Raw genomic sequence first — 13461 nt, 5'->3', positions numbered from 1 at the left:
GCTAACACTTAAAATCCAGCAAAATGGCTCTGGATTTTGGTTGGAATGTGATATTCAGGTTGTTTAGGGAAACATTGGTTCCCATTGTTACTATTTTATTCCCATTGTTGTCAAGCGTACAATATGTGTGATGTCTAGGTGTTTATATACTGCTAACTATGAATGGCTTGTTAGCATCGCAAACTATCAGGTATAAGTAATTTTTTTATAGCTGGTCAAGTAAACTATTTTGATTAACCTTTCTAACTTTATTTTCTATTTATGGACCATTTGAATGTAATATAACATTTCGGTGGGGATGCATGACTATCTATTGAAAGGATATCACTCTGGAATTATACATTAGCTGATAATCTAGTATCATGTTCTACGTATATCTAGGCACTTGTATGGCCACCTAATGCTGTAGTGTGATATATTGTGTTTATTCGAAGATGATTACAGTATTGCACTCTAATGGTTCATGATGTGAGACTGTCCTCATATCTGAAACAGATGATTTTGGGGTGGGGTGGTAAGGCACTGTATAACCATATTACTTTTCTCTCTCATACAATACAGGGCTGTTTAACATGATAGTAGAGGGTACAGCGACAGTGCAGGGCAGTGATAATTAAGTAAGCAAATGTATTTTCATGTTGGAAATGGTATTGTATTTTGCAATTTTGTATTGCAAGTTGAGCATAGAACTTTCTTGTCTCTTGTAAACAAATTGTAGGACTGCAAATAGACCAAGTTCCTTACAGAAGGGATCATAGCAGTGTGAAAACTTAAAAGAAATTATGATGATGTTGTTTTCTCTATTTTTCAGCAGTAAGAAACTAAGCTTAAGTAGAAATACAAATACTTACTAGTAATGGAAGGTAAATTATAGTTCTATGGTTAAAGCGTAGGACTGGTAGACAGGAGAACTACTGGGCCAGATCCTTATCTGGTGGAATCAACATAGCTCCATGGAAGTCAGAGGAGTGATGCTGATTTACACTAGCTGAGGATCAGGGCCTCTATTCTTTAGTTCTGCCAAAGGGGATATTTTAAAGCAATGCATAGTTAAACTTATTTGCCTGTCACTTGCTTTCCATAATTTATCTTTTTGTGTTCTCTTAAGTTATGACAATGTGTTTGCATAAGAAAATCCAGTACTGAAAATTTAGTATTCTTAAACCTACATCATGCCATAATGTTGATGCCCATTTCCATGCCCTAGATTGTGATCCTATAACTAGAGCAGGTCTGAATTTCCCTCTCTCCTCCCCATCACCCCACGCTACCCCAAAAAAGAAGTTTGGTAAACTAACCAACAAGCAAAAAAATGCAACAGTTTTCTATGAGGGACCAGATATTTTCCTCAAAAACCAAGCCATTTTCTGACAAAAAATAGAATGGGTGGTTGTAACTAAGGTCCCAGCCCTGCAAGCTACTCCATGAAGATAGACCACTCTACTATGCAGACCCATTGCAGTCAATGGGGGTTCTGTTCTGGAGCTGGGGTCGACCCAAATTTGTCAGGTTAAGGAGTTGTGGTGGGAAAATTATGACTTCTGTGTAGGACCAATCTGACAAAACATGGATTGTCAAAAAACAGTGGGAAGATGAGGGAAATAGACACCAATATATTGAACAATGGTGGTAAGGGGAAAGCACAAAATTACATAAGAGTACAGTATTTAAGATGTTTTGTAACATTAAGGTCCCTTTTAAAAAGGAAATAAGGGATGGTCTAAGTTCTACAAATAAGCATCTGGATCCCACTACTCATGTGAATAATCCCATTGACTTCTTATTATCTAAGGTACTTGTATGGCCTGCATTATTATATTATAATGTTTGAGTCTCTCTCAGTCTTCAGTGTATTTATCCTTACAACATCCTTGTGAGGTATGAAAATCCTGTTCTTCCCATTTTACAGAAGGGGAACTGAAGTTCAGAGGGAGCAAGCGACAGGTTTTTAAAAGGACGTTTAAAGATGCAGATAAGCACCTAATGGGATTTTCAAAAGGTGCTTTTCAACTAGGCACCTACTGCCTCTTTGACCACCTAAATACCTTTAAAGATCTGGCCCTAAGTAACTTGCCCAAGGTGACACAGAAAGGCTGTGCTAGAACAAGGATATGAACCTAAATATTCCATACCTAAGGCTAGTGCCTTAATCACTGGACCATCCATTTCTATTCCTTGTCTGAATAAAACTGTGTGCCCTGAAATGTTTTCAAAACCAAGTCCTTTATTTGGATATAAGACAGCCTGATACTTATTTACAATAAGGCACCTTTTTGTTACCAAAGTGGCGAATAAGGATCATGTGTATTTACTCTTAATTATGTTACTATTTATGTAATTTCTGTTATTGTATCATTGTCATCTAGTTGTCATTGGTAATGCAATTATGTTTTATTGTAAAATGATACATTTTGCAGCAAAATATAACTTAATTTGTGTCCAAAAAACCCATAGATACATAATTACAACACATTGAATCTTGCCATTTTTCAGATGAATTCAAGTTCTTTATGAAAAGGCTGCCCATGAACTATTTCCTCAACACGTCTACCATAATGCATTTGTGGACAATGGATTCTAATTTTCAGCGTCGCTATGAGCAACTGGAAAACAGCATGAAACAACTTTTCCTTAAGGCACAGAAAATTGTACACAAGCTCTTTAGCCTAAGTAAGAGGTGCCATAAACAGCCACTCATCAGCTTGCCAAGACAGAGGTAAGAAATGCTGTGAAAACCTGACATACTCAGGACATTGTTTTGAGACTGACGCCTGCTTAAAAGTACAGGTATGCTAATAAGTATAGTATACAACCTTTATAACCATAACAGCAAGACAATGGTATTGAGTCTTCTAACTTTTAATGCTGTTCTGGTCAGACCTTCCCAAAGGGGATGCCAAAATGAGAAAAGTAAAATGCAAACTACAACTGAATATCCTTGTGTATTACTGGAATCAACAAATCAAAGTAACATGCACTCCCCTCTCTCTCCCTCCCTCCACACACATCCCCACTGAGGTCAAATTCATCCCTCATTTGATCCATTAACTTCAGCAGAGTTATATCTACTCCTAGGCCTCCTATGTAATGCCTGAGAAAGTCAATGGAAGGACTTTCATTGACTTCAACAGGTATTTGATCAGGCCCTTATACCAGGTCTTACACAGGAGCAACCTATAATCTAGTAGAGAACAAAAAAAAATAATGCAATAAAGTTACACCAGTAGAAGATTTGGCCTACTCTACTGAAGGGCACTAGTGGACCTAAAATGAGCAGATTGTAGTATTATAAAAAATATAGATTAAAGATTAGATTTTGATTTCTCTTGTAGGAAGCCAGGAGGGATGTGCTAAAAATTTAGTATAACTAATGGGCTCTTTCTGTCAGAAAGTATTTCTATAGGGATTTCAATATGCAACGTATAAGAAATCCTAGTGCCACAGTTGGAAAAGATAACTACAAATATTTATTGTAACACTTCCTTGTGGAAAACAAAACAAAACTCAAGCCTCTTTCCTTGTCCTCCTATAGCTGGTTTCTTAACATTTTGCTAAGTTTTTAAAACTATGCCTTAGTTAGGAAAAAAAGGAAAAGGAAAAAAGTTAATTGAAATTGACTGTGCCCCCCCCCCCCCCAGCTCTTGATTGAAGCAAAGAATCAAGGCATTTAAAGTAATTCCATCTCATGATTTTATAGTCTTCAAACCCAAACAGCTTTACATATTTTTCCCAACATTAACAGAAATAATTAATTGACTCCTGAGCTACAGAAGCCACCTTCTCACAATTTATAATCTACAATCAACATAACACAGATAGAACAGAATAGAATGAGACAAAACTAACAATCCTCATACTTTTGTTCCTTGCCACAGTTTTAGCATACATGGGGGGGGGGAGAATCCCATTTTCATTTTATTCTTCTCAGTGTCAATTCCTTTCCAATTCTAGATGTTCTTCTTAGATTTTAAGGTCAATTTAATAAAACAAATGTATTATTTCAATTTCTGATTTAATGACGCAGTAGTTAGAATCACACCAAGATCAACTGTACAAGTCAATGGTAAGTTTTTATGGGCTGTTTAGATGTGATTTATTCTGACATTTAAAATTCCTCTAAGTCAATAAGGAAGTGTGCTATGTATCAGTGAAGGGGATTTTTTCAGGCTGTCTAATTTCAGTGGCAGAAGAACTTTTTGGCATAAATAGTGAGAATCAAATAGTAACATAGGAATTGCCCGATTGGCTCAGACCTGATGTCCATCTGGTACATCATTCTGTGGCCATTCGTGACCAGCCCCAAATGCTTCAGAGGAAGGTATAAGAACTATGCAGTAGGCAGGTGTGGGATAATTTACTCCCCCACCCCCAATGCTCCATCTTGGGTTCTACTTCTTGAGATAAAGTGGCAGAATAAAGTTCATTTTCTGTATACCAGTTGTGTCACCTTCTTTTGGTAAACTATTTCAGGGGAGAAAAACAACTTACCTAGCTATACAGAATTAGAAAAGTTAAGATAAACAAAAGTATGAGTGTGTATCCAGGATCCTGCCTTCCTTGCACACCTAAAACTTCATTTCAGTGAGGTATTTGGATGTACAAGGACTATTGGCTAGAGTCCAATAATTTAACACACCCATGAAAAATGCTTTTGAGGAGCTGACACTAAACAAGTTGCACTGAAATTATTTATATACTGATAAGTAAATGAATTGCTAGAGGCGTCCTGTGTCATTCCTTTATTTATCACCGCTTTCCTTGGCTACTACTAATTATATAGCAAAGTGTAGATTATTCTAGGAGGGTTGCGGGGAAGGGTTTGTAGGGCTGTGGGGTCTTTCCCCTCCCAGTCATATCATAAGCATCCTTGACAAGATAATTTTCATCTACTGAGGCATACAGTGAAGCTTTATGTTGAGTATGAAAACAATTTAGATTAACTTGTGATTTGTTAGTTGGAATTTAATAAAAAGTTATCACAACTGTATGTAACAGGCACAAGCCTTTGCAACATGGACGTTATCCAAATCACTCCAAGCATGAAAAGAAAAAGTTACAATTTGAAAGAAAATTTCTTTATTTTCTGTGAAATGATGTCACAGAGTGTTCTGCATGGGCTTCAGGGCTTGCTATGCCAAATGGGTCAAGGATGGTCACTAAAATGTTCTCCGTTAGCTGCTTTGATACATTAACAATTACATCTGCCTTAAGAATTGTGTGACATCATACACTCATTCACTGTGTTGTCTTTGCTTGACCAGCCTCTATTGCCTGCATTAGTTGGAATTCCACTAGGTGGCCAGCTCTTGCTACAGTTGATATCACAGAAAGATACAGCAATGCTGCAGATCGCAAAATATGTTGTCTCAAAAGATTGGCTGTCGTGGGCAGAGAGTTCTGTATGAGGATAATCATGTGTAAAGAAGGATTGTGAATTGAGAAAGATATTAAAATGGCATATGTATGGAAGCTTTTGACTCTATTATATTTGTCGGACATACAGAGTTACTTCAACTTATTAGGTGTAGCAGCATCTTTCGCAAATAAGGTGAAATGTACAGAGGGGCACCAACTGGAGCACAGCTTTCTAAACTCCGTACATTTTAGGAACCTGGTCCAAACTTTACAGTTCTGGATGATCACTATGGTCCGTAGCTAAACCTGAAAGATGGGATTTATGCAAATTTAACATTGTAGTAATGTGGGCTGTATTTAATGTTCTTATTTTACAAGGGAAAATGGCCCATGTTCAACATGGTCAACTTTTAAATACTCATGATAGGTCACTATAGTTCACACCTCACTGAGGTGAAAGGTCAAATTTTTGTCACTGCTCTTGTTTGGCTGGATTGTCATAGCAACAGCACCTCCTTTTATATTTTAGTAGCTATATTCTGGGCTCCTGAAAATCATAGGAACATGAGACCCCCATTCCAGTTGTTATTTGGAATCAATGGGACTACAGTTGGCAAGGTCAGGCACCAAATCCCTCAAAATTAATGGCCCAAACCTGCTCTCACTGACATTGATGGCAGTATTCCTATTAACTTCAATAACAGAAAACAAAGACCCATGTCAAAGAGCATGGTCTGACCGTAGAATGAGCTAAAGGAAAAGGCTATTTTCTCTAAACATGACTATATCCACATTAGGGCTGCTGTTTCCAAAGATCAGAGATTTTGTGCCTAACCTCCATTTAACGTGGGGCGCCGAAGTCACATACATTTTGGAAATACAAGCTAAAGTACTTACTATCCAAACTTTTCCATATCATTCATAGTGATTCCAAGGATAGCATATCATTCATTTGAATGGATATATGTGGTACAGAATATTACAGCATGGACACTAGCTGCACTAGCCTAATTTGTATGCAGTTTAAATAACTTTCTAATGAAAAGCCATCATTGTGTGCCAAATCTAAATAGCATAATTTGTCATTTAATAAATAGATAAAATATTAAAAAGAGAAACAATGTAAATACAGCAGTAAAACATTAGAATAAATTATATCTTTGGCACTTAAGCAAAGTGGAAATCTGTTCCAACAAACTGCAATGCAGAATTGAACTTGAGCAAATATGAATGTTGGCTTAAAAAGTATATGTACAAAATTTGCGCACAGAAGCACAGTCTTTTGGTAAAACATCAGTATTTGAATTTTTTTTAACTTAGTGTTTAATCTTACTGTGTAATTTGTAACAGCAGCTAAATCCATTGGGCTTGATCCTCACCTAGTACAAATTCAATCAGCTTCTCTGAAGTAAGAAGAGCTAGGTCAATTTACACCAGCTGAGGATCTAGCCCAGTGTCATGTTATGGACAAAACTCTGGCCCCTTATCTCAGATGGAGCTTTTAATTTGTCACGTCATTCACTGCAACTTGAAAGCCATATGTGAAAAACAGGAAACCAGTTTACTGTTCTTTTTGAAAGACGTTACAAATAAATCAGGTTTCTGATCTATTGTATACTCTTAGCCATATATTTGAAGACCCTGCCCAAGACATATCATCTACATACAGGATTTCCTTAACCTGGGGGGGAAAAGCACAGTTATGTCCATAAGACACAGCTCAGTGTTGGGGCTAGTGAACACATGTCTCAAAGCATGATGAGTCCCAGGGAGAATTCTGCCTTTGGGATACAGAATTCTTCCTGGAGCTCTCCAGCATACAGCGGGACTTATGCCCACTGCAGTTTAATCTTCCCCAGGGTGCACCTAAATGTTCTACAGACTGCTGTGTAAGGAGGAAGAGCCATGCAGCTGCCTCCTTACCATCTCACTCTGCTCTATTTTGGATGTTTATACCCCAGTATTCTCACAGGAGGAGCAGAGTTTGAGTGCCAGGGAACACAAGGACACCAGTTAAGAACATAAGAACAGCCATACTGGGTCAGACCAAAGGTCCATCTAGCCCAGTATCCTGTCTTCTGAAAGTGACCAATGCCAGGTGCCCCAGAGGGAATGAACAGAAGCTGATTTAAATGATAGGTTACATACCATAGTTAGTAGTTCTGCAATTTCACATTTGAGTTTCTTCAGAACTCTTGGGTAAATATCATCTGGTCCTGGTAACTTGTTACTGTTTAGCTTACCAATTTGTTCCAAAACCTCCTCAACGGACACCTCAATCTGGGACAGTTCCTCAGATTTGTCACCTAAAAAGAATGGCTCAGGTTTGGGAATCTCCCTCACATCCTCAGCCATTAAGACCGGTGCAAAGAATTCATTTAGTTTTTCCTCAATGGTCTTATTGTCCTTGAGTGCTCCTTTAGCATCTCGATTGTCCAGTGGCCCCACTAGTGGTTTAGCAGGCTTCCTGCTTCTGATGTACTTAAAAAAAAATTGCTATGATTTTTGACTCTTTGGTTAGCTGTTCTTCAAATTCTTTTTGGGCCTTCCTAGTTATATTTTTATACTTCATTTGCAAGAGTTTATATTCCTTTCTATTTTTCCTCACTAGGATTTAACTTCCTCTTTTTAAAGGATGCCTTTTTGTCTCTCACTGCTTCTTTTACTTTGAGGTTTAGCCACAGTGGCACTTTTTTGGTTCTCTATGGTTTTTAATTTGTGGTATACTTTTAAGTTGAGCCTCTATTATGGTGTCATTAAAGTGCTTCCATATAACTTGCAGGGATTTCACTTTTGGCACTGTACCTTTTAATTTCTGTTTAACTAACTTCCTCATTTTTTTGTAGTCCCCCTTTCTGAAATTAAATGCTACAGTGTTGGGATGCTGTGATATTTTTCCTACCATACAAATGTTAAAATTAATTATATTATCATCACTATTACCAAGCGGTCCAGCTATATTCACCACTTGGACCAGATCCTGTGCTCCACTTAGGATTACATCAAGAATTGCCTCTTCTCTTGTGGGTTCCAGGACTAGCTGCTCCAAGAAGCAGTCATTTAACGTGTCAAGAAACTTCATCTCTGCATCCCATCCTGAGGTGACATGTATCCAGTCAATATGGTAATAGTTGAAATTCCCCATTATTACAGAGGTTTTTTTAATTTTTATAGCCTCTCTAATCTTCCTGAACATTTCATTTCACAGTTACTGTCACCATCCTGGTCAGGTGGTGAGTAATATATCCCTACTGCTCTATTCTTATTATTAGAGCATGGAATTACTATCCATAGAGATTCTATGGTACAGTTTGGTTCATTTAAGATTTTTACTTCATTTGATTATGTAGGGAACCATGCTATCTGGGCCTAGCAGTGGCCAGCTTATAATACGGTAAGGTCAGTTCTGCCTCTCAGTGTTAGGAATCAGCCTGCTCTCTCTCTCGTTCTGTGTTCTTCCAGGTCATTGTTCTGGATTTTTCAGACATAAAATAGTGTTACATTGAAATCTTACAACAAGGTTATTTTATATTGTTATCTAATATCAACTGAGTATTGCTTTAGACCAAGACAATACAAGCAAGCAAGAGCCCTGTTCTTTGAATGGACTGGGGCTGAGCTTCATCTAGTGCTGCTCTAGAAGCAATGTTAAACCAGAGATGTTAAACGTTAACATGTTTTTACTGTGACAGGTTTACTGTGGTTTATTAGAAAAGTCCTTTCTTTCTAGAACAGCATACACAAGTTTCTAAATACAATTTGCCCTAGGAATGAAGAAAAACAGTACCTAAGTTATACATCACTTTAAATCACAAACAATAAAAAGCTTTTTTTGATCCACTTCATTCAGATATTGCATGTGGGAGTTAAAATGGGTTTGCAGGTTTAAAAGGTAAAAGAGAACTTCCAGTAGAAATCAGAGTCATCTAGCTCACACACCAGGTGCACATCAGAAAGCTGCATGCAATACTAAGATGAAAGAATGCAAGATAAAATGAAGGTCAGTGGCTGTGTGTGGGGTTTTTTTGAACATGGAAGTCTCCATGGAAGTTTCTCCAGGGAAATAAATTAGTGAACTCTGAAGTAATACCTTTAATTGGACGGGAGATTAGAGTTATTTAAATCAGATGTGACACACATACAAACATGATCCATAGGCCTGTGACTAACAGGTCTGATCACAATCAAAAGCAGAAAGAAGTTACACATACAAGCTAATAGCAATATCCACTCAACAGGCTGTTGCCTCACCAGCAACACACTGTGTTGTGGCTGGGCATGACATAGCAAGCACTTATCCTCTGGCACAGACATCTGCTCCAGCCCTGTGGTGATCTATTTCTCATGGCTTGGCCCAATCGTGTGCAATTTGACCCTTTCCAGGGTAACCAAGTCCACAAATCAGTAGTCCAGTGACTTAACACCAGGTCTTTGGCTCAACAGTTCTTGCACCCCTTATATCACGGGGATTTTAGCCATTTTGCTTGGTGGCTGATGGAAGGACCTTGGTTCCCCTTTATTCTCTGCGTTCTTGAAGTCCTTTTAACCAGCCTGTTTCTGGGCTCACTTATCAGCATATCACTCCCCCTTCCTGGGTTCTACAGGTATCACCACTGGGAGACAGGCAGTCTGGCATAGTGGGTAGGACCAGAAGTCAGACATCAAGCCAGGGATCAGAGCCAGGGAATGTGAGCAGGGTCTGTTATAATAACAGACTAGGTACTTCCAGATTGTACATATATCTTTCTGGAACTCCCTCTATGCTTAAATAGTGTGCCTGGACAGAACAATCAATCAGAGATCAAGCAGGGGGGGAAGGGTGTGCTGCTAATCAGGTCTTTCATGGGTAGAACTTCCTATGGTGCTAATTTTGCCCCTAGTTTATAGTTAATGGCTAACACCTCTGCCATAGGCCACGGTGTGGAAGCACTAGTCACCTGGAGCCCCACGGACCCATGTTCTAGATCTCATGATCCTTACAGCAGCATTCTTTCCATCTCCTGTACAAAACCATCCAGGGCTTTCTCATAGATTCATAGATATTTAGGTCAGAAGGGACCATTATGATCATCTAGTCTGACCTCCTGCACAACGCAGGCCACAGAATTTCACCCACCACTCCTGCAAAAAACCTCACACCTATATCTGCGCTATTGAAGTCCTCAAATCATAGTTTAAAGACTTCAAGGAGCAGAGAATCCTCCAGCAAGTGACCCGTGCCACATGCTACAGAGGAAGGCGAAAAACCTCCAGGGCCTCTTCCAATCTGCCCTGGAGGAAAATTCCTTCCCGACCCCAAATGTGGCGATCAGCTGAACCCTGAGCATATGGGCAAGACTCATCAGCCAGATACTACAGAAAATTCTTTCCTGGGTAACTCGGATCCCACCCCATCTAATATCCCATCACAGGCCATTGGGCCTATTTACCATGAATATTTAATTACCAAAACCATGTTATCCCATCATACCTTCTCCTCCATAAACTTATTGAGTTTAATCTTAATCCCCAGAGGCCTGGCTCCTGTTGCTTCAAGCCTCTCTGTGTGTTTGCATCTCGTTCAGAAACCCAATCCTTGGGGTCTTGCCCTTTTGTCAAGGCTCACCACAAGAATCTGCTCCACCCTCTGACTTCCCAGTATCTCTCCTAGACTTTTACAGGAAAGGATCGCAAAGCCTTCTTCCCTCCCCTCAACACCTACCTCTTCTCTGCTGCCCTGAATTTCTTCCCTTATTAGTCACTCTGCTTCTCTCAGATGGAACTCATTCCTCATTCAACCGTTGAACTCCTCCCCAGTTGGGCCTAATCCTAAATTAGGCCTTGCCTAATCTCCCGGTGCACTAATTGTACTCTGGCTCCAGTTAAATCTTTCTCTTCCAGGATGGGGTATAAATCACAGCTGACTGTGCTATTGAAACGCCTGCCCTCAACAAATGTGAGCTTTTTAATTTTGCAGCTTTATTTAGTTTTATTATATCAATCAGAGAGAATGGGATATGGTTAATATAGGGATGATTTGGTTCTTTTTGATTGGTCACTTATTAATACCTATGAAATGTTCCAGCCTACCAGAAACACTGCTTATGATTTTTTGATGAATGATAAAAATTAAAAAAAATATTTCACTATATTATAAAGCACTGTAAAACTAGTGAACAGGTTATATTAATGTCACAAGAACAGGCTTGTACCTATTTCCAACATGTGGAAATACTAAGACAAAGATAGGGGAAAAGAACATAACATACAAGCAGAGTGAACGATGCAAGGGTGGAGAATTTCATATTAGAGCCATGATTTTGGGGGTGGGAGGGGCAGGGGATTTTATTATTATTTAAATCCTTTCAGTGAGGTTAGGTTATGAGGGCACTAGTCAGATGGAAGGGAGTGTGCAGAACAAATATCCAGTCAGTACCGGGGAGAGAATGCTCATAGTGAAAACTGCAGAATGTACTCCTATGACGACATCATTGACCAGGGTTCCTTGCTTGAACTCTTTCCTGCAGCAGGTCTGCTGGCTTCAGTCTCTGGCTGTCTACCTCCTGCAGTTTCTTTCCCAATGGCAATAGGGCTGTGGTGAAGAGAGATGCTGCATGGATCCAAGTGCCCCCAGAGGAGAGATCTCTTCCTTGCCCAGTTCTGGATCTGGGGGTGGGGTGGGTAAGGGTGGCCCTTGGTGGGCCACATTTTGTTCCCTCAATCCCAGTGCAGTTGTACCTCTTACAACTACTTTCTGGCAGCTGCTGTGAAGAATATGCTTATTCTACAATCCCAGACTGCTTTGTCTGCTTTCTCAGATGCCAAAAGTCTTGCTTGTCACCTACCCTGCTGCCCAAACCTCCAAATTTCCTCCTGAAAACAGTTATGATTCAGTTAGGCATTGACAATACTGGAATCTGTCTGTCTACTGAACACTAAAAATGTGAGGCCAGCATAAAATAAATTCAACTTATTAAAAAATTACAATTTTTTCTTTAATTAAATAAAAACTTCAATTTTTTAAACTTAAATTGAAGTGTTGCAGAATTTCCACTAGAACAATGCAAAATACAGGACATTTGCTGAGGTGGTTACAGAGTCTTGCCATTAAGGCCCCCGGGTTCTCTAAAAGAGATGGAACGCAGAACTGCGGTTGTGTCTGTCTCAAAAGGGTGAAAAAACCCACAAAATATACCTCAGTGAAACAGGCAGTTCAGCTTATTTGTTGTGTAGGTTACTAAACAAGCCATGACAACAAAGACCTAAAGAGAGGGATGATGGTCTTGTAATTCAGGTACTACACTAGGACTCAGGAACTCTCAATTCAATTCCCAGCTGTACAACAGGCTTCTTTGCTCTACTCAGTTTCCCATGTGAAATGGGGATAATGATATTACCTTTCTTCCTCCCGTTTACATGTTGTATCTATTTAGATTGTAATCCCTTTGGGACAGCAGTTCTCTCTCACTATGTTTGTACAGCCCCTAGCATAACAGGGTCCTGATGTTGGTTGAGGCTGCTAGGTGCTACTGTAATTCAAATAGTTCTCAGCTGATTCCCCACTGTTGTGCTACTTTTAAAAAAAATCATTAAAATGTTCTTTCTGTATGGGAACAATTGTCTAATGATGAACTAAAGAGCTTTGACATGGCTGGAGAAAGAAAGAGATGAAGGTCAAAGTTGAGGACAGAAAGTATTGTCATGCACGTCCACATTTCAGGCAATACCTTTTACTGCACTGATGCTACACTTCGATAGAGATTTCTGCTTGTGAAATCATGTCTGTCAGAGCTCTCAGAACAGGCTTTTCCAGGCTCTGAATCAGAATGTTCTCAATTACATGAGAAGAGGCACTGTGATATATGCATTGATGTAGGTATGGACACACAGGAGCAAGCTTCTTTTATTCTTCACCTATCTTATACCACATGCAATTACACTATTATCTCACTCAAAACTAAGGCATTAGTTTTTCAGATGGGACAGCCGACACTACTTCTGAGTTGTGGCTTAGGTCACCATAACCATTTACTTACTGTACCCTGTCATTAGATTAATTTGGAGTATGGCTAGATCTACCTCTGTTGATGCTGAATTTTCACTTTTTGGAATTGAAGATTCCTTTGA

At 39.2% G+C, this 13461-nt stretch overlaps 1 protein-coding gene across 2 annotated transcripts in view; it reads left to right on the top strand.

The window, feature by feature from the left end:
* BRINP3 (BMP/retinoic acid inducible neural specific 3) overlaps positions 1 to 13461 on the top strand; it is a 276632-nt gene that overhangs the window by 216996 nt on the left and 46175 nt on the right. For both annotated transcript variants that reach the window (XM_077825164.1, XM_077825165.1), the window contains one exon: positions 2494 to 2716. In XM_077825164.1, coding sequence (XP_077681290.1) covers positions 2494 to 2716 — 223 coding nt within the window. The remainder of the gene's footprint in view (positions 1 to 2493; positions 2717 to 13461) is intronic.

This window comes from Eretmochelys imbricata, chromosome 8 (genome assembly GCF_965152235.1).
Source record: "Eretmochelys imbricata isolate rEreImb1 chromosome 8, rEreImb1.hap1, whole genome shotgun sequence".
Classification (NCBI taxonomy): Eukaryota; Metazoa; Chordata; order Testudines; family Cheloniidae; genus Eretmochelys; species Eretmochelys imbricata.
This window is presented reverse-complemented; position numbering and strand designations above follow the sequence as displayed.